General features: G+C 39.1%; 1 protein-coding gene across 3 annotated transcripts in view; it reads right to left on the minus strand.

Moving 5' to 3' along the window:
- Positions 1–22,734, minus strand: part of TESK2 (testis associated actin remodelling kinase 2) — a 141,458-nt gene that overhangs the window by 58,781 nt on the left and 59,943 nt on the right. For all 3 annotated transcript variants that reach the window (XM_044238108.1, XM_044238107.1, XM_044238106.1), the window contains one exon: positions 15,419–15,540. In XM_044238108.1, the coding sequence (XP_044094043.1) occupies positions 15,419–15,513 (95 nt within the window). In that variant the 5' untranslated portion in view covers positions 15,514–15,540. The remainder of the gene's footprint in view (positions 1–15,418; positions 15,541–22,734) is intronic.

Below are 22,734 nucleotides of genomic sequence, written 5' to 3' on the forward strand. Positions count from 1 at the left end.
GTGTGGTGGTCTACCCCTGGGCATGGAGTCTGCTTGAGACTCTTTCTCCTTCTGTCCCTCCTCCCTGCTTCTCCCCTCTCTCTCTCAAATAAATAAATAAATCTTTAAAAATAACACCTTCGTTTTTTATTCATAAAAAATAAACACCTATCTGTAAATCAATGAAAACCTAACTGGTTTGCTTTATAAGCCTTTCTACTGCCAACTTTGAGCAATAAGCAGCATCCATGTTGTAGGAGTTCTTCTGACCTGTACTGGTCTTTCCAGAAAAATGTCCGGCTCCAAAGTTATGGCAAAAACAATCAGGAGGTCTGAAATAAACCTGTGATAGAGTATTAAAATGTGAATGGATTTTTATATTAATATGCTTTCTAAAAGCCCTACATCTGAAGTCTACTTACACTGGTTTACTTTTCTTTAAAAAACTTAAAAAAAAAAGTTTTTCCAGAACTTTTGATATATTTTTATCTGATTTCCTCCCATAATTGAAGGAAAGGCCCTGCAACATACTCCACCAGATTCCACTAAGCTTTACTATGTGGCACTAAAATGAACTCCTTTGCATTCTACTCCCAAATAAAGCAAAGTTACCATCCCTCTCTTGGACCAGAAAAAATTACCAATAACCAAAAAGGAGAAGAAAGGGCAATGCCTCGGCTCTCAAGTCCCAAAAGAGCTATGAATCTAGACCCATAAAAAAGCAGTAATATCTTTTAGTAAGGCTTGCGGCACTTTAAATGTGTTTAAAGGTATTACATCATGGAAAACTAGTTGTGTTAGGTCCTTTCTATGAGAACTCAAAGAAAACTCAGCTGAACAGACATTAACCACCAAAGCCTCACATCAGGTGACACCAAACAGAGCTGGTTCCATCTGGCTTTCTCTTTTCTGTCCACAGTTTTTATACTCCGATTTTAAGATAGCTAAAGGCAAGTAAACATTGCTCACAATCACTAGATCATGTAGATAGCACTACATATAATAACAAAAGGACCAATGAAGTTCATGGTCTAATTTTGTTTTCTTCTACTAAAACAATACAAAAATTTAAAAAGTTAAAAAAAGATCTGCTTGCTTATAAGGATTAAACCAGTTTAATAAATAAAAAAACACCCGGGATTTCTGAGAGAAAAACAAATATTCTCTATCTTGAATAACAACTGAAAGTAAACTGAGACGGAGAGTTAAACTTATTTTGTATTTTATTTCACAGAAAGTTTTAAACCGCATTGCTTAAAACTGCCATGGAAGCAGCAAAATACCAAATCTCTTGGCAAAGGGTGAACTAGTAATACATAAATATGACTTTAAATGTTCCCAAATGTTTTTTAATCTGGGAAGTTCAGAACAGAACTAATATCCACAAATCCAAGTATATAGTTTATCTCCCCAGGCACTGAAAATGCTTCTTCCTCCTTCCCAAATTTATCCTTTATTCTAAGATAACTCATAAACTCACACCCAAATAGCAAAATATAAACACAAACTTCAATTTATGTGAGCACACTTCTGAAACAACACTCTCAACATGATTTATTTCTTCCTCTTCTCCCAATGTAGAAGAAACGTATAGAGGAAAGAGAACAATTCAATCTGAGAAGCATGTGTCAAGAAAATGAGTATGTTCAAGGTTTGTGCTCTCTATAGATAAACAGAACACTTAAAAAAATGTTTTACTACCTGTCACATATAAACTAAGCACCGTGATAGGCAAAGGAGACTCAGTGGGTACTAGAGAAATAAACATGATAGTCCCTTCCTCAAGGAGTTCACAGACAAATAATGATTACATTTATTAAGCACTCACGATGCATCTAATATTATTCTAAGTACTTTACAGGTATTACCTCATTCAATTCTTATGAAAATATTATGTTATAGGTACTATTATTATCTCCATTTTACAGATAAGTAGACTGAGGGGAGATTAAGTGGCTTGCCCAGTGTCACACAACTTGCAAATGGCAGAGTCAGAACAGGATTCTTAACTCTTATTTTTTTTTTAAAGACTTTATTTATTTATTTGACAGACAGAGATCACAAGTAGGCAGAGAGGCAGGCAGAGAGAGAGAGGAGGAAGCAGGCTCCCTGCCAAGCAGAGAGCCCGTTGCAGGGCTCGATCCCAGGACCCTGGGATCATGACCTGAGCCGAAGGCAGAGGATTTAACCCACTGAGCCACCCAGGCGCCCCAGGATTCTTAACTCTTAAGCTCTATGCTCTAGAGTGACACTTCAGATGATTATGACTACAGTAATAACAATAATAAAATAATAATAGTTAATCTTTAGTGCCTCTATCACTACTCTATCACTAAATAGTTAATATTTAGTGCCTGTGATAAGTCCTTTATCTCATTTAATTTTCCCATCAACCTGGTACAGTAGTACTATTATTACTCTTTACTTCAGAGATGAGAAAACTGAGATCATAGAAGTTAGATAATTTGCCAAAGGTCCCCTAACTACTAAGACACAACTATCCTGAAACTCTCCTCTGAATTCCAGACCTATTTACCCAACTGCCAATTTGATAACTCTGATGTCTCTCCCCAAAACTTGTTCCCCATGCAGTCTTCTCCAACATAGTTATTGGCAATTCAATTCTCCCAGGTGTTCAAATAAATGCCTAAGAAAGAGTTATCCTTGACTCCCCTTTCCTTGTGCTAATATCCCATACCCAATCCATTAGGAAATCCCACTGCTTCTACTAAAAAAAATATCCAGAGATATCCAGAATCCCACTATTTCTCTCTACCTTCATTGCTAACACACAGTACAAGCCATCATCAGCTCTCTCTAGATTACTGCAAGTGTCCTAACTTAATTTCCATCAGTTAAACATTTATATAGCTTCAAATAAGTATATAATGAAAAATAACAGTCCCTTGGCCTGTCCATACCACCACTGAATTCTATTCCCCTGAGGGAACTACTCTCAATTCTTTTAGTTGTTTCTATTTACCATCATAGCTCTAGCTATCTACTGATTATACTGCTATTTCTCACCTTCTACTGACTTTCCACTGTGGAGGCTGAGGATTCAGCTCTCTTAAATTATTTCCTTTCTAGGGTGCCTGGGTGGCTCAGTGGGTTAAGCCGCTGCCTTCGGCTCAGGTCATGATCTCAGGGTCCTGGGATCGAGTCCCACATCGGGCTCTCTGCTCGGCAGGGAGCCTGCTTCCCTCTCTCTCTCTCTCTCTCTGCCTGCCTCTCCATCTACTTGTGATCTTTCTCTGTAAAATAAACAAATAAAATCTTTAAAAAAAAATTATTTCCTTTCTAATATTTATGTAAGACAATCTTGGGTGTCCAAAGCAATCTATAGATTTAGTGGAATTCCTATCAAAATACTCATGGCATTTTTCACAGAACAAGAACAAATAATTCTAAATTTGTATGGAAATAAAAAAGACCCAAATAGCCAAAACAATCTGGAGGTATCACAATTCCTGATTCCAAGTTACTACAAAGCTGTAGTAATCAAAACAGTATGGTACTGGCACAGAAATAGACACATAGACAATGGAACAGAATAGAAAGCCCAGAAATAAATCCACAATTACATGGTCAATTAATCTTTGACAAAGGAGGCAAACATATGCAATAGGAAAAAGAGAGTTTCTTCAACAAGTAGTGTTGGGAAAACTGGATAGCTACATACAGAAGAATGAAACCAGACCACTTTCTTATACCATATGCAAAAATAAACTCAAAATGGATTAAGACCTACAACTGAGGCCTGAAACTGTAAAATCCTAGAAGAGACCACAGGCAATAATTTCTCTGACATTGGCTGTACATTGAACATTCTTCTTTCTTTTTTAAATTTAAATTCCAGTTAGTTAACATAAAGTATAATATAACATTAATTTCAGGTATACAATATAGCAATTCAACACTTCCATACAATACCCAGTGCTCATCACAAGTGCACTCCTTAATCCCCATGACCTATTGCACCCACCCTCCCACCCACCTCCCTTCTGGTAACTATCAGTTTGTTCTCTATAATTAAGAGTCTGTTTCTTGGATTGCCACTCTTTTTTCTCCCCTCTGCTCATCTGCTCTGATTCTTAAAGTGCACATATGTGTGAAATCATATGGTATTTGTCTTTCTCTGACTGACTTAATTCACTTGGCATAATACTCTCTAGCTCCATCCATGTCATTGCAAATGGCAAGATTTCATTCTTTTTAATGGCTGAATAATATTACTTTGTGTCTATATACCACATCTTCTTTAGAAGGTATAATCCTAAGTAAAATAAGTCAGAGAAAGACAAATACCACACGATTTTACTCATATGTAGAATTTAAGAAACAAACAAATGAACAAAGAAAAAAGGGACAAATCAAAAACTAGACAACAAATTGCTGGTTTCCAGAGGGGAGAAGGGTGGGAGAGATGGGTAAAATAGGTGATGGGAATTAAAGAGTACACTTATCATGATGAGCAGTGAGTAATGCATAGAATTGCTAAATCACTGTATTGTACACCTGAAACTACTGTAACACTGTATATTAATTATACTGGAATTTAAAAAAAAGAAAATAGACTACCACAGACAGTTCAGACAGTTCAGTTAAAAAGGATTTAAAAAGAGGGGGACCTGGGTGGCTCAGTGGGTTAAAGCTTCTGCCTTCAGCTCAGGTCATGATCCCAGAGTCCTGGGATCAAGCCCCGCATCGGGCTCTCTGCTCAGTGGGGAGACTGCTTCCCCCTCTCTCTCTGCCTGCCTCTCTGCCTAATTGTGATCTCTTTCTCCAACAAATAAATAAATAAAATCTTTTAAAATAAAAGATCTAGAAAGAAATAGGTAGAAAGATGATAGTGGGGTGCCTGAGTGGTTCAGCTCAGGTCATGATCTCAGGGTCATCAGAAGGAGCCCAGAGACGGGCTCTATACTGTGTGTGTGTGTGTCGGGAGGGCATGTCTCCTTGTCCCTCTCCCTCCCCCTGTACCCCTACCCCTTTACCATCTCTCTTTGCCCCTCCCCACACATGTGTTCTGCTCTTGCCCGTGCTCTCTTTCTCAATCTCTTAAATAGATTTTTTAAAATCTTAAAGAAAAAAAAAAAGAGGATAGCAAGTCCCAGGGTGACTGCTGGGCAAGAGTCTAGAGAATAAGCAGTCCAAACCAGAGCAGAAGGATCAAGAGCTCCAGGAGAGATGTTAGGGGAAGGATGTTTGAAGAAAGAATTTTTACATTTCCAGATGTGTTTGGCAGAGTGGAAATTCACATTAGAAGAATTTTACAATTCTGTCTGAAGCTTTGGGAAGAATTAGTGGTAGGCATGCAGTAACTAAGCAAATGAAAAATTAGGCAAAACACAAAAAAATGTGCAAGAAATAAAATATAATTATAATACATTATTTGGCTTAGCAGTAAGTATAACCAGTCATAATAATGTAAATGCCAAGTCTTGATTTCTTTCTCCTGAATATTATTTTAACCTAAGACTGGTTTTTTTTTTTAAAGTTTTTAATTTTAATTCTGGTATAGTTAACATACAGTGTAACATTAGTTGCAGGTGTACATCTACTTGATGATTTGAAAGAGGGTAAGGGAAAGATATTAAGGATGATTTCTAGATTTTTAGCCTAAGTAATAACAGCAGTAATGGCAATTCCATTTGCTGAGATGGGAGAGGTCTAGAGAGGAAAAAAGGTCAGGTAGCAAAATAATCAACAGTGACCCCATACTAGGTGCTCAATAAATGGTAGCCATTGCTTACATTAAAAGTCATCTTCTCTTATGTCTCAATTTTATCTCAATAAAAAATATTTTTAAAAAATCATCTCACTGGGGTTGTACTACTTCACTACCCACAGACAACGACATAAATATTATTGAAGTTTATTCCATATTTTAGTTTACAAAATTCTCCTAATTATATGAAATTAGAACTTACACAAAGTCCTAAGTAATTAGACCTTCTACCTTGACAGAGAGAAGAGGAAAAAATGTTAAGACCTCTTTACCAACATGCTTGTGTTATAAAATTTACTTTGAGAGCTACAGTGAGACTCTTCCACCTAGTTACTCACTATAATTACCAGGATAAAATCAGAAAGACCCATTTTAATCCAGCATTTTCAAATGTGTCCCATTTATTCCAGACCACGTGTGTGTATGTGTGCATGCAAGGCCATCTGAGATAATATATACACACCTGAGATAATATATTTTTTAAACCTGATCTTTTATAAATTATTCAACATTAATTCACTGTGGATTTCTAACCACTGATCTGGTCCACTCCCCTAGTTTAACGAAGGAAAAAAAACAAAGCCCAGAGGTCAAGTAACTTGTCCAAGAGAACATGATTAGGAAATCATAGAGTTGTGTTAACTGCATATGAGGAATAGTGGAAGACAGGGCTAGAAAAACAGATCCAGACCATAACTGTCAGTCTAAAGGATTTTCGACTCCATTCTAAGATAAAAGGTTTATAGGAAATAAGCTCATAATTAGAGCTGTGGATCAGAAGAGAGAAAAGGGGGACACAAAAAGATAGGGAAAATAGTTTACTCCAGGCAAAATTCAAGAGGGCTGAACCAACAAATGTATATAAGGAAAGAACAGATGCAAAAGTCTTCAAAGCTTTAGAATCAAGCGCTTATCTTCTGATTAAAAGCAAGGAATAAAAGGAATAAGCAGGGGCACCTGGGTGGCTCAGTCACTTAAACTGATGCCTTTGGGGGCGCCTGGGTGGCTCAGTGGGTTAAGCTGCTGCCTTTGGCTCAGGTCATGATCTCAGGGTCCTGGGATCGAGTCCCGCATCGGGCTCTCTGCTCAGCAGGGAGCCTGCTTCCTCCTCTCTCTCTGTCTGCCTCTCTGCCTACTTGTAATCTCTCTCTGTCAAATAAATAAATAAAATCTTTAAAAAAAAAAAAAAACAAAAACTGATGCCTTTGGCTCAGGTGATGATCACAGGGGCCTGGGATCGAGCCCTGAATGGAGCCCTGCACTGGGTTCCCTGCTCAGCAGGGAGCCAGCTTCTGCTCTCTGCAATGCACCACCTCCCCCCCACATCTCAAATAAATAAATAAACAAAATCTTTAAGAGACAGGAAAAGGAATAACTAAAGATGGCTTTGGGATCTTCAAAATGGTAATTGGAAAGATAGCTATCTTAATAACTGAGACTGGGAAAACACCCTGCCATATTCTCATAGCTGATACTAGTCTGTTTCCTAGATGTACAGTTTATTTCCCAAGGAGACTGGGAGACAACAGTGTTCTACTTCCCTTGTATTCACCATGACATTGCAGCACAGGCCTGGACTGAGTAGTTCCAAGTAAGTATTTGGTGAACTGAAAGCATATTCACCATTTTAACAAAATGGTAACCACATTGTCACAAATGGCTATTAAAGGGGAGCTAAAACAATTCTGAATAAAAATTAGTAGATAGGAAAATAAATTCAGAACGTGGCCTAAGAAAAAGTAAGAATGAGAATATGAAGACAGAATCGAAAATTTTAAATTTAAATTTCTCATGACATGAAGAATAACAAAGAGGTATGAGAATGAATCTTGGTACAGGTCCTCAGAAAGACCATTGGAGAGTGGAAATGAGAAGGTCACGGAATTAGATTATAAACCTTGAGCATAAGACTTCTGGCATAAACAATCTTATACACAAGAGGCCCAAACGATCAGTCCATACAGTCAACAAAGTACTTTATTGTTCCTTGTTTTAACTGATAACTTAGAGCAACTGATGATAAGAGAATCAATCTTAACCGTATCTGTGTATTAAAAAAATATATATAGAAGCACCTGGGTGGCTCAGATTGTTAAGCATCTGCCTTCAGGTCAGGTCATGATCTCCAGGTCCTGGGATTGAGCCCCATGTCATTGGGCTCCTAGCTCAGCAGGGGGTCTGCTTCTCCCTCTCTCTCTGCCTCCACCCCTGCTTATCTGTGCTCTCTAATGAATAAATTAAAAACCTTAAAAATTTTAAATAAAAAATTAAGGGGCGCCTGAGTGGCTCAGTGGGTTAAGCCTCTGCTTTTGGCTCAGGTCATGATCTCAGGGTCCCAGGATCATGTCCCACATTGGGCTCTCTGCTCAGCAGGGAGCCTACTTCTCCCTCTCTCTCTCTGCCTGCCTCTCTACCTACTTGTGATTTCTCTGTCAAATAAATAGAATCTTTAAAAAAGAAATTAAAAAATATATATATATTTATACACACACACACACATATATATACACAAACAAAATATACACACCTACTGCCTCTATGACTTACCAGGCCCATTCTTTTCCTTCCAACTAGAAATCTTAGGAGGGAGAAAGATAAAAGAAAAAAGAGGAAGTGAGGTTGGGGGTCAAGAAAACGAGAAATACAACTGCAGAAGTTTGGCTCACTAACTCCTGCTGGGCACAAAATAGCTGTGCCAGCAGAGGACCAAAGCTTGCCCAGAGGATTAGATGCCCACCATCTGGCAGGTCACGTAGATAGCCATCTTTCCCATGAAAATTTTCCAAATCACCAGTGTAGTGATTTTTGACCCGTTCCTTGTTTTCAAGCAGGAGACCTTTTCTTCAAAATTCTTATACAGAGGTTTAACATAAAACAGAGAAAAAGAAAGAAAGAAAAAAAAAAAAAACACAGAAAAAGTAGAGCTTCTCTGGCTGGTTGAAGCCAAGTGGGGAACCAGAAACCTACTCTGCTCAGCAATATCCCTCCCCACAGGGGTCAGCCTCTAAGGAAACACGTCTGTGAAAAACCTAGGGTTCTGAGAGAAGGGTTTTTCCCCATTTAAAATCTATGAATCTCGGGGCTCCAGGGTGGCTCAGTGGGTGAAAGCCTTTGCCTTTGGCTCAGGTCACGATCCTAGGGTCCTGGGATCAAGTCCCGTAACCGGCTCTCTGCTCAGCACGGAGCCTGCTTCCCCCTCTCTCTCTGCCTGCCTCTCTGCCTACTTGTGATCTGTCTTTCTGTCAAATATTAAAATAAAATAAAATCTAAGAATCTCAATTTGAGGGAAAACCTTGGTCCATATTTCTGCCTCAGCTTCTGTACCTATAAAGGAGAGCTTGTAAGTGTCACAGCTTGAAAGCAGACTAAGGGGCACCTGGGTGGCTCAGTGGGTTAAAGCCTCTGCTTTTGGCTCAGGTCATGATCCCAGAGTCCTGGGATCGAGCCCCACGTCAGGCTCTCCTTGGCAGGGAGCCTGCTTCCCCCTCTCTCTGTCCTCTGCCTGCCTCTCTGCCTACCTGTGATCTCTGTCTGCCAAATAAATAAATAAAAGAAAAGAAAAGAAAAAGAAAGCAGACTAAAAGCCTAACAAATAGTAACAAAAAATTTAAATTATAAAAACAAAGTATTAGTAGTAAATTTCTAAGACAACTAGAAAAGCATTTAGAATGGAACATAGTCATGATTAGTTTCATATTTAAGGTCTCCTAAGGAAGTATAATAAATGTTTTCACTCCTAAGGAAGTATAATAAATAAATAGTTAGCACTCCCCAGAATAATGAAAGCCAAGAAGACTGCTCCTTCTAGGCCACTGGTAGGTTAATTTCCTTTTGTTGTGTTCAAAATAAACAATAAAAGTAAAGACACAAAGACATGAAAAATATGAACAATTAGAAGCTTTTAAATTAATTTTATTTAAATTCAATTTAATTAACATATACTATATTATTAGTTTCAGAGGTAGAATTTAGAAGCTTCTTTTAAAAAAGTAATCTGGGGGGATGCCTGGGTGGCTCAGTTGGTTGGACGACTGCCTTCGGCTCAGGTCATGATCCCGGAGTCCCGGGATCGAGTCCCGCATCAGGCCCCGCATCGGGCTCCCAGCTCCACGGGGAGTCTGCTTCTCTTTCTGCCCTTCTCCTCACTCATGCTCTCTCTCCCTGTCTCTCTCTGTCTCTCTCTCAAATAAATAAAATAAAATCTTAAAAAAAAAAAAAAAGTAATCTGGGGCGCCTGGATGGCTCAGTGGGTTAGGCCTCTGCCAAACCTCATGACTCAGGTCATGGTCCCAGGGTCCTGGGATTGAGCCCCACTTCGGGCTCTCTGCTTGGCCGAGAGCCTGCTTCCCCATCTCTCTGTCTCTGCCTGCCTCTCTTGCCTACTTGTGATCTCTGTCAAATAAATAAATAAAATCTTAAAAAAAAAAAAAAAGGTAATCTACTTCCAGGCTTTTAACCACAGAATATTTGAGACAGATGGCTTATGCAGAACAGAGTCATCATCGCAGTGCAAATCCACCATAGTTAATAATAATTATAGTAATTTTCATGCAGTATGTACTTTCTGTGGATTACAACAGATCCACTGGCTTTTATGCAGTATCTCATATGCTGGCTTATTGCCAAGATCAAGACAGAGTTAACACTATCTTTTACATATCAGAAAACTTAGCTAAAAGCAAAGAAAAATACTGTTCAAAGTTAAAAGGGAGGGGTGTGTCATTCCTGAGCAGTGAAAACAAAAAGAGACAGACTAAGAAAGTAGATCAAAAGGACATCAGAATAGGAATGGTATCACTGGTCTCATCACACCATGTTTCTAGGCTGGACATACATATTAAGCAAAACAAGAGCAAAGATCTAGATGGACTCTAGCCCGGTATTTTCCAGCACAGTAGCCAGTAGCTTCACGTGGCCATTTAATCAAATTAAAAAATTCAGTTCCTTGTTCCCACTAGCCCCATTTCAATGTTCATTAGTCACGTGTGGCTACTGGGCAGCACCAATAAAGAGCATTCCCATTACTGCAGAAAGTTCTATTCAACAGCATTACTCAAGCAGAAAATCTTTGAATGTATTGAAACAGCAGCACTCAACAAATGTTTGCTAAGTGAATGAATGACAACAGATAGGTTTCCATGGGCCATTAAAAAAACGTACAAAACAGGATGCCTGGGTGGCTCAGCTGGTTAAGCGTTTGCCTTTGGCTTGGGTCATGATCCCCGGGGTCCCTGGATCGAGTCTCACTCAATCTTGCTCCCCACTCAGTGGAGAGTCTGCTTCTTTCTCTGGCCCTCCCTCATCTCATTATCTCTCTCTCTCTCTCTTTCACTCGCTCTCTCTCAAATAAATATCTTTAAAAAAAACAAAAAACTAGCCAGAGAAAAAGAAACTAATAATAGTAGCTAACATTTACTGCACAGTTAACAAAAGCCGGATACTATATGTGTATTATATGTACTAATTTAATTAACCTTAAATAACAACTCTATGATGTATTTACTGTCATTACTCTCATTTTATAGATGGGAAAATGAAAACTCAGCCAGATTAAGTAACTTTCCCAAGATCCAGGATTTGAATCCAGGCAGCTTGATCTAGAATCTAGAACCTTGGGTTGTTTTTTTTGTTTTGTTTTTAAGATTTTATTTATTTATTTATTTGAGAGAGAGAGAGAGAAAGAGTGCGCATGCATGAGGCTAGGCAGAGGGAAAGGGAAAAGCAGATTCCCTGCTGAGTGCAGAACTGTAGAGCCAGACTCTGGACTCCAGGGCTCAGTCCCACCAGGACCCTGAAATCATGACCTAAGCTGAGGTCAGACACTTAACCAACTGAGCCACAAAGGTGCGCCTAGAACCTTCACTTTTAACCATGATACTATACCATTCTAATTCTATTATACAACGACTGTATTTAAAATTTTTGCCGTGATAGAGTAAAATTTATTTGAAGTCATTCTTCTCATGTATTCACTAGTAAGTTCACAGTAAAGAGAATATGAAAAATAGTGAAATAAAAAAGACTGTCAAGGGGCGCCTGGGTGGCTCAGTGGGTTAAGCCTCTGCCTTCGGCTCAGGTCATGATCCCAGGGTCCTGGGATTGAACCCCACGTCCGGCTCTCTGCTCAGCAGGGAGCCTGCTTCCTCCTCTCTCTCTGCCTGCCTCTCTGCCTGCTTGTGATCACTGTCTGTCAAATAAATAAAATCTTTAAAAAAAAAAAAAAAGACTGTCAAGAAATATACTAAATGTTAATGACAGTTTGATCCCTTTGCACCGAGATAAAGGGTAATTTTAATTTTCTTGTTTTGCTAACTCTATTTTCTCTAAATGTTCCATAGTGAAGATGTATCATTGCTATAAAAATAACAAAAATATTAAAAATATTATTTTTAAGCAAGATGAATATACAATCAGCTTAAAAATTCCTAAGCAGAATATCGAATCAAGACTCAACCATCTCACCCTCAAACATCACAGAGGCCCCCTAACTGATCTCTTAGCCACGAGCCTACCCAACTTAAACCCTTCTGGATTTGCCATCAGTTACCCTCTACCACCCTAGTCCCTGCTCAGAATCCATTACACAGAGCATAAAATATACTCTTTTTGGCTTATGAAAGCCATTCCTGCATAACTGCATTAGGTTTCCACCTTTATTTACCAATATTATGCTGTCGACTTCAGTTCTTCTAGGAGAAACATGGTAGAAAGAGCCCAGGCCTCAAAGTCACAGATCTTGGCCAACATATAATCTCTTAGCCTCAGTTCCTTCAATGGTGATTAGATGTGAAGATTAAATCTTTTTTTTTTTTTTTAAAGATTTTATTTATTTATTTGACAGAGAGAGATCACAGGTAGGCAGAGAGGCAGGTAGAGAGAAGGAGGAGGAAGCAGGCTCCCTGCTGAGCAGAGAGCCCGATGCGGGACTCGATCCCAGGATCCCGAGATCATGACCTGAGCCGAAGGCAGCAGCTTAACCCACTGAGCCACCCAGGCGCCCCTAAATCTTTTTTTTTTTTTAAGATTTTATTTATTTATTTGACAGAGAGAGAAAGCACAAGTAGGCAGAGTGGCAGGCAGAAGGAGAGGGGGGAGCAGGCTCTCCACCAAGCAAGGAGGCCGATGTAGGACTCCATCCCAATCCTGGGATCATGACCTGAGCTGAAGGCAGCCATTTAACTGACTGAGCCACCCAGGCGTCCCAAGATTAAATCTTTTTTTATTGTATTTTATTTATTCATTTGAGAGAGAGAGAGAGCAAGAGCAGGGGGAGGGGCAGAGGGAGAGGGACAAGCAGACTCTCTGCTGAGCAGGAAGCCCTATGCGACAGCTTGATCCCAGAACACTGGGATCATGAACTCAGCCACCCAGGCACCCCAAGATTAAATCTTTAAATAGGTAAAGATCCAGCATACAAGCCTTCAATAAATGGTGGTTTTCTCATTATTGTTATTATTAGGCAAATGGGTTTTTATTCACTGATTCCTCAAAAAGCTTTGCACTTTGACCTCTGCGCTTAATTACTATTTTGCTTCTTCAGAATTCCTTTCCTCTCTCCTAAAATCCTACTAAAATTCAAGTTACAGGGCACCTGGGTGGCTCAGTTGGTTAAATATTGCTTTCAGCTCAGGTCATGATGTCAGGATCCTGGGATGAAGCCCCACATGAGGCTCCCTGATCAATGCAGAGTCTGCTTCTCCCTCTCCCGTAGGCCCTCCCCCTGCTTCTACACACTCTCTCTCTCTCTCAAATAAATAAATAAACAAAATCTTAAAAAAATAAAATAAAATTCAAGTTCTAGTTCTAGTCGACCTCCTCCAAAAAAGCTTCCCTGACTCTGCCAAGCTAATATAATCTCTCACTCCTTTGAACTTCTATAGCTCGTAGAGTTTATTCTACCCAAGTGGAGAGGTCCTAACTGATAATATTAGTTCCCTTTTCATGTAAGTAAGTCCAAGCTCCCCCGTTAGAATGAAAACTCCTTCCTACTAGCAGACATTCCATTTTATATATGTCTTTATACCTTTCTGATATCTGACAAATCACCAGATTTATATTAAATGCTCAAAAAATGTGCTAATCTGATTTATGCACTGGGAAGAGAATCATAATAAAAATACTGGCTGGACATTTTTGTAGTATACTAGGAAGGCAACAATTCTCTATTAAGGTAGAAAGTTTCAAGTAAGCAGTATAATCTAATTCTATAATGTACTATCACTGACCAAATATGTAAGTCTTACTTACATTTTTTTAAAAGATTTTATTTATTTATCTGACAGACAGAGATCACAAGCAGGCAGAGAGGCAGGCAGAGAGGTGGGGAGGAGAAACAGGCTCCCTGCTAAGCAGGAAGCCCGATACGGGGCTCAATCCCAGGACCCTGAGATCATGACCTGAGCCGAGGGCAGAGGCTTTAACCCACTGAGCCACCCAGGCGCCCCTTACTTACATATTTAACAGCACTTTTAGATTTTTATTTATTTACTCATTTATTTATTTTTAAAAGACTTTTTTTAAAACAGAGAGACAGCGAGAGAGGGAACACAGGCAGGGAGAGTGGGAGAGGAAGAACAGGCTTCTCACTGGGCAGGGAGCTTGATCCCAGGACCTTAGGATCATGACCTGAGTGGAGGGCAGACAACTGAGCCACCCAGGCACCCCAGCACTTTTAACTTTTTAAAGTGTCTTACACATAAACCCTACTTAAGTATATATTGACTCAAACTGTTGTATTTGGTTTCATTTGGAAATACACTCTCCTCACTAAAAAAAAAAAAAAAAAAAAAAAACCAACCAAGATAATTCAAGTGAGAAAAGTTCAGATACTGATTACTAGAAAATGATGATTATATAACCATATTATATATAAAACAAATTAGACTCTAAAAAGGTAAACGAGGGACACCTGGGTGACTCAGTAGGTAAGTGTCTGACTTCGGCTCAGGTCATGATCTCAGGGTCGCGGGATCAAGCGCTGTGTCTGGCTCCCTGCTCAGCATGGAGTCTACTTGTCCGCTTCCCTTTGCCCCTTCCCTGCCTCATGCACATGCTCGAGTGCTCGCTCTCTCTCTCACACATATGCATACACGTGTGCTTTCTTTCAGAAAAATGAATAAAACCTTAAATAAATAAATAGGTAAACTATGTCTTCTCAAGTAAGTGCTAAAAGGTAAGGATAGATAGCCTGGAGGGATACCTTTATTTTCATTTCACTGATTTAGTTACTATTCTTCATAAAATGATTTAAAAAATTAAATAACCATGTAAAGACTAAAATCTCTTCTCTTTGATAAATTACTAATAGAGCAGTAAGAAACTTCTTTTTTTAATTTAATTGCGTGTGTGTGTGTATTCCAAAATTCAATGTTTATGCACCACACCCAGTGCTCCATGCAATACGTGCCCTCCTTAATACCCACCACCAGGCTCATCCAACTCCCCCCCACCTCCCAAAACCCTCAGGTTGAACTTCTAATGAGCTGCTACTAAGAGTAAAGCAATTTGAGAGACAGAAGGAAGCTGCTTTATTAAATGCAGCTAATTACCAGAAAAATTAATTCTTAATATGCAGAAAAAGACCTGTAACACACTAAATCCCAGCAAGATTGGTGAATCCCTCTTTTTAGCTGTTAATGCTATTCTAAAAGGCCTCCAACAATATTTAAGCTTTCTCACTGATCCCCAGAAGGAAGGAAAAGCCATTACCTAAGGATGTTGGGATGGGAGAGTCTATTCATGAGCTGAACTTCTTTCAGCATGTTTGCCCGGTTACTGCTCAGTGTGTTCATCTTAAGAGCCATCACTTGGCCAGAAGCTCGGTGACGCACCTAGAAAATAAAATAGAACAAGAAAAGAGGTTCAAGGAGAGCAGTTAAATATGAGGTCAAAGTCTCCACATGTAAACATGCCAAGATGTTTTAGATAAAATAGACATTATTAGGGATGTTTTTCTATAAACTGATCACGTTAGGGTCTCACTTCCATTAATGAAGATGGATTTATTCTATCCAAGACCTGTTTCACATTAAGCCAGCCAGAAAAACTTTGTTAATTACACCTCAAGAAATGACATCTTTTCTTCTAATACCTTAGGGAAAAAATGGGGAAAATTTATTAGGCTGATGCTGTATGGTCAATATTGCTTAGTCTTAGGACACTAACAGTCCTCTTTGTGGAATTTTAAGTGTGCACAGAAAAGATACACGCACAAGCCTTGTATAATACTTAAGGGATTATAAAATTATCTTTATAGAACAATAAAGCCACATCCTCAAAATTTCCCCCATATAAATACATATATGTATACACATATATATGAAAAGAAGCATTGAATATTAAACAGAGAAGTCAGTGAAATTTTTAGAGCTAATATTATTGTAAGCCAAGCCAAATTACCTTATAATCATTTAAACATACTCAAGTGAGACATAAAAATGGGCCACACCATTCAAACTATTAGCCACACGGAAGAAAGTCTACTTCTAAAACATTTACCCTCTATAGAAGTCAGTCTATTTTACATGTAAAAATATTGTTTTATAATTTCAATGCATACTCCACAGGTTTCAAAAACTGTAATACTTTACTACTTGCAAGAAAATTAACTTTTCACCCTCTAAATGCCTCAGTAGTAGTAAAATGAGACTACCAGAGAAAATATTTTGTCTTAGGCAAAAGAAAATCAACTATTTACTGAAATGTGTTTTTCCTACCAAGAAATTATGAATAAAGCAGTAGAAAAATTACTAAGTAACAAGGACCTCATTGCTTTCTGGCTTTAAAAAAATCATTTCAGAGGTGCCTGGATGGCTCAATCAGTTAGGCATCTGCCTTCGGCTCGGGTCATGATCCCAGAGTCCTGGGAAAGAGTCCCCCTATCAGGCTCCCTTGCTCGGCAGGGAGTCTGCTCCTCCCTCTGGCTCTTCCTGCTACTCCCGTTCTCATGCTCTCTCTCTCTCTCTCTCTGACAAATAAATAATATCTAAAAAAAAAAAGATTTTATTTATTTGTCAGAGAGATCAAGATTGAGAGAGAGAGAGCATGAGATGGGGGAGGGTCAGAGGGAGAAGCAGACCCCTCACTGAGCAGGGAGCCTGATGCAGGACTCAATCCCAGAACTCCAGGATCAGGACCTCAGCCAAAGACAGTCACTCAAGTGACTGAGCCACCCAGGCACCCAAATAAAATATTTTTTTTTTTTAATCATTTTAGGGGTGCCTGGGTGGCTCAGCCACTTAAACATCCAACTCTTGGTTTCAGTTCAGGTTATGATCTCAGAGTCATGAGATCGAGCCCCACTTGGATTCTCAGATTCTTTCTCTCCTTTTCCTGCCCCTCCCCCAAACTCCTCTCCCTTTTTTAAAAACTAAAAAAAAAAAAAATCAGATATTGTAAAACAAAGACTTGCTATGCAAAAATGTCATCAACCTATGGACTTTGAGTATTCTTTCAGCATAATTTACCAAGTAGAAGTTTCAAGAGAAAATATGACAATCTACTTAACTCTTCAATCTCAAGAAATCCCTTCAAATGACAATAGCCCTAGAAGATTACCATATCTATTAATACAGTACAGACACCACATTTTATCTTAGAATTCAAAGGAACAATGTTTCAAAGTGACCAGACAGAAGGAAAAGAAGGAAGCAAAACACTCAGAGCCACAGGAACTCTGGTCAGAAAAACAGAGGCAGAACATTGGCTGTCTCTCCCCTCTTCTAGATCACTTAGTGAGATTTGGAACCCATCTCTCTTCCTAGTGCATCAATGATTCTGTTGTCATGTACCTCGTGACTGAAGAAAGAGAAGTGGCTTTCCTTTTCAGATCCCGCATGGATAAGTTAAAAGAGACATTTATACACAAAGAACACACTGACAGTATTTTTCCAACTCTATTTACAGAAGATGTCTGTATTTTAATAAGGTCTCTCTCTTCTGAAAGTTACTTTTCTCCTTTTTTTCATCATCTGAAAACCAGCACTTAGAGATTTTAACAAAATAGTTTGATATTAAAACAATGTGAATTTGGGGGCACCTGGGTGGCTCAGTGGATTAAGCCTCTGCCTTCCCCTCAGGTCATGATCTCAGGGTCCTGGGATCAAGCCCTGAATCAGGCTCTCTGCTCAGCAGAGAGCCTGCTTCCCCCTCTGCCTGCCTCTCTGCCTACTTGTGATCTCTATCAAATAAATAAATAAAATCTTTTTTTTTTAAATGTGAATTTCAGGGATGAACAATCTTATATTTCAAACCACTCAGGAAAAAACCCTACTTTCTTAAACAAGTGGACATGATAAACATGTTCATAATCATTGTATTCTGTCTTTCACCTGCATAGAATAGTTTCTTCTAGTCCCTCAAATTCTACTTATCTTTCAAGACCACATTCAAAATTCCCTCCTCTCTGAAACCTTCCTTGATTCTCTCTGGGAGCTGTTTGTGGTTTCCTTCTTTATACTTCAGAAAAACATCTGTAACACCAGTATACCACTCATTACATGGTTCTGTCTATAAAAATCTCCCCACCAGGCTATGATGCCATCTTAAGATCAGGATCTATACTGTATCCATCTTTATCTTGCAGTGCTGGGAGGGCCTGGCATGTCATTAAGGGCACAGTGAAAACAATGGCAACATCAGTTAAATTAAACTTCTAACATACTTTCTAAGGGCCAGTGAATCATTTATTTATGAGCCTAGGTGGCTCAGTCAGTTAGGCCTCTGACTCTTGATTTCAGCTCAGGTCATGATCTGATGGGTCATGAGTCCCATCTGATGGGACTGAGTCCCACATCAGGCTCCACACTCAGTGCAGTCTTCTTGTCCTTTCCCTCCCCCTGCATGGCCCCCCAAATAAATAAATAAGTAAAATCGTAAAGAAAAAGAAAAGAAAGGTTAAGATGGTGCTTGCTAGGGAGAAAAGTGGGTGGGATTGGTGAAACAGATAAAGGGATTAAGAGGTACAAACATCTAGTTATAAAATATTAAGCCAAAGGCATCAAAACTATAGCATGGGGGAACGCCTCAGTGACTCAGTTAAGTGTCTGCCTTCATCTCAGGTCATGATTCCAGGGTCCTGGGATGGAGCCCCACATCGGGCTCCCTGCTCAGCGGGGAGTCTGCTTCTCCCTCGCCCTCTGCTACTTCCCCGTTTGTTCTCTCTCTCAATCTCTCTGTGAAATAAATAAATAAATAAATAAATAAAATCTTTTTTTTTTTTTAAACCACAGCATAGGGAATATAGCCAATAATATTGTAATAACTTCATATGGTGACAGATAGGAACTATACTTAATTGTGGTAAGCATTTCATAATGTATAGAATTGTCAAATACTATGCTGTACACCTAAAACTAATATGTCAACTATACCTCAACCAAAAATTTAAAATAAAAATATTAATATAAAGATGAAGACCAAAAAAACAAAAACAAAAATAAAGATGAAGTCCTCAGGACACCTGGGTGTCTCAGTCATGTAAGCATCTGTCTTCAACTCGGATCCTGAGCAAGGATCCTGGGGTCCTGGGTTCAAATTCCCCACCAGGCTCTTTGCTCACCAGGGAGCCTGCTTCTCCTTCTGTCTGCTGCTCACCCTGCTTGTGCTCTCACTCTCTCTCCTAACCAATAAAATCTTTTTAAAAAAAATTAAGAGGGGCGTCTGGGTGGCTCAGTGCGTTAAAGCCTCTGCCTTAGGCTCAGGTCATGATCCCAGGGTCCTGGGCTTGAGCCCCGCATTGGGCTCTCTGCTCAGCAGGGAGCCTGCTTCCCTTCCTCTCTCTCTCTGTGCCTCTCTGCCTACTTGTGATCTCTGTCTGTCTGTTGGATAAATAAATAAAATCTTTTAAAAAAAATTAAGACCTCAAATAATTAAAAATAGAATTGCCACATGATCTAGAAATTTTACTTCTGGATACATACCCAAAAGAACTAAAAGCAGGGTCTCAAAAAAATATTTGTACACCCATGTTTATAACAGCATTATTCACAATTGCCAAAGGGTATAAGCAACTCAAGTGTCCACTGACAGATGAATGGATAAACAAAATGTGGTATACACATACAATGGAATTTATTATTCAGCCATAAAAAGAAAGGAAATTCTGACACATGCTGTAATATGGATGAATCTTGAAGACACTATGGTAAGTGAAATAAGCCAGTTACAAAAAGAGAAATACTGGGGCGCCTGGGTAGCTCAGTGGGTTAAGCCTCTGCCTTCAGCTCAGGTCATAATCATGAGGTCCTGGGATTGAGCCCCACATTGGGCTCTCTGCTCAGCAGGGAGTCTGCTTCCCCCTCTCTCTGCCTGCCTACTTGTGATCTCTCTCTCTGTCTATCAAATAAATAAATAAAATCTTTGAAAAAAAAAAAAGAGAGAGAGAGGGGTGCCTGGGTGGCTCAGTAGGTTAGGCCTCTGCCTTTGGCTCAGGTTGTGATCTCAGGGTCCTGGGATCGAGCCCCACATCAGGCTCTCTGCTCGGTAGGGAACCTGCTTCCCCCTCTCTCTTTCTCTGCCTGCCTCTCTGCCTACTTGTGATCTCTCTCTCTTCTGTCAAATAAATAAAATCTTAAAAAAAAGAGAGAGAGAGAGAGAGATATGTAAACTTCCACTTAGTTGAGGTAGTTAAATTTTTAAATTTTAAACATAAGGTAGAATGGTGGCTGCCAGAGGCTTGGAGAGGGGAGAGATCTGGAGTTGTTTACTGGGTATAGAGTTTCAGCTTTGCCAAGTTCTGGAGACTGGTAGCACAACAATGTGAACTGAACTGCACACTTGATTATTGTTAAGATGGCAAATCTTATATGTATTTTACCACAATTATAAATACATGAAGGGAAGGAGGGAAGAAAAAAAGAAAAAGAAAGAAAGGGAGAACAAAGATAAGAGAAAATTAGTATTTCTCCTTGACTTTTAAACTCATCCGATGCTACTACAGGAGCTCCAAATCTGCTTTCTAAAGAACATAGCAGAGTAGCAAAGTGCTTGAGCTCTGGAGAAGAGCAGACTGAATCCAAGTCTTTAACATTTAACTAATTAGAATGACTTCTCTTTGAAGTCTTCTGTTGTAAAGTCAAGACAATAATAATTTCAAAGAACTGCTATGGAGGATAAAATAGTGTCATGTTAGATTAATGAGATAATATATATAAACTACTTAAAACAGTGCTTGGCACATAATAAATATTCAATACAGAGCTATTGTTTTTATAAAAATAACTATATGCTCATAAGAATTTAACATCACAGGTAAATTTGACATAACACAGAAAATGCATATAATTTTAAGTGAAACTAATGATATTCAAATCTGTATAATGCTCCCAAGATTAGTTATTTATTACAAAGGGGAAATTTTACCTTTACAATGGCAAGATCTGCTGGCTGGTACCTTAACCAAGGGGTCAGTCACATTTAGCATTACCCAAAGTGAAACACCTGGAATTATCTATCAATCTTCTGATGTAATATACTTGCTAAAACGTTTAATTCATATCTAATCATAAGAAAACAATTAGAGGGGCGCCTGGGTGGCTCAGTGGGTTAAGCCTCTGCCTTCAGCTCAGGTCATGATCTCAGGGTCCTGGGATCGAAACCCACATCCAGCTCTCTGCTCAGCGGGGAGCCTGCTTGCCCCTCTCTCTCTGCCTGCCTCTCTGCCTACTTGTGCTCTCTCTCTCTCTCTCTCTGTGTCACATAAATAAATAAATAAAATCTTTTTTTAAAAAGGAAAAAAATCTTTTGTCGGAGCACCTAGCTGGCTCAATTGGTAGAGCATACAACACTTGATCTCAGGGTCATGAGTTCAAGCCCTATGTTGGGTGTAGAGCTTACTTTAAAAAAAACAAAAAACAAAGAAACAAAAAAAAGTTTGTTGGCAAATAGGAAAAATTTTAATAGGGACTATAATGAAATTATTTTTCTGAATTAGGTTCAATTGTCTAAGGTATAAATAATGATATTATAGCTTTGTAGGAGAATGTACTCTTAGAAGATAAATATTAAAATATTTTAAAGTAGCATGATATCTGCAATTTGCTTTCAAATGTTGTTAAAAAAAAAATACTGATGGGGCACCGAACTAGCTCAGTCCACAATGTTTATGGCTCTTGACTCAGGGTTTTAAGTTCAAGCCCCATGTTGGGTGTAGAGATTACTTAAAAAATAAAATAAAACCTTAAAGATATAGATATAGATATAGATAGGGGTGCCTGGGTGGCTCAGCCATTAAGTGTCTGCCTTTGGCTCAGGTCATGATCCTGGGGTCCTGGGATCAAGCTCCACATTGGGCTCCCTGCTTGATGGTAAGCCTGCTTCTCCCTCTCCCATTCCCCTCTCTCACTGTCTCTCTCTCTGTCAAATAAATAAATAAAATCTTTAAATAGATAGATAGATACAGATAAATCAATGTAGCAAAATATTAAGTTGTTAATCCAGGTGAAGGGACTATAGGGGTTTACTGTACCATTCTTTCAACTTTCAGTAGATTTTTCAAAGTTTTCCAAAAGTTGGTAGAACTATCCAAAAATGTATTTTATTTTCTCCCATAAGTTTAGCATTAAGAAATAAAGAACAAGGGTGCTTGGGTGGCTCAGTTGGTTAGGCATCTGCCTTCTGTTCAGGTCACATACCAGGGGTCCTGGGATAGAATCCTACATCAGGCCCCCTGTTCAGTGGGGAAGTCTACTTCTCCCTCTCCCTGCCACTCTGCCTAGTTGGTTCTCTATCTCTCTGTCAAATAAATAAAATATTTTTTTAAAGTTAACTATTAAATGAATTGCTTGGGATTTCCAATCAAGAAGTCACAGTGAATATACTTGTTAAGTATACAATAAGCTGGTATAGCAACATAAATATTAGAAAAATAGGGCTTTTTTTTTTTTTTTTGGACAGACAGAGATCACAGTAGGCAGACAGGCAGGCAGAGAGAGGAGGAAGCAGGCTCTCCACTGAGCTGGGAGCCGGATGCGGGGCTCGATCCCAGGACCCTGAGATCATGACCTGAGCTGAAGGCAGAGGCTTAA

Source organism: Neovison vison, chromosome 2 (genome assembly GCF_020171115.1).
Source record: "Neovison vison isolate M4711 chromosome 2, ASM_NN_V1, whole genome shotgun sequence".
Lineage (NCBI taxonomy): Eukaryota > Metazoa > Chordata > Mammalia > Carnivora > Mustelidae > Neogale > Neogale vison.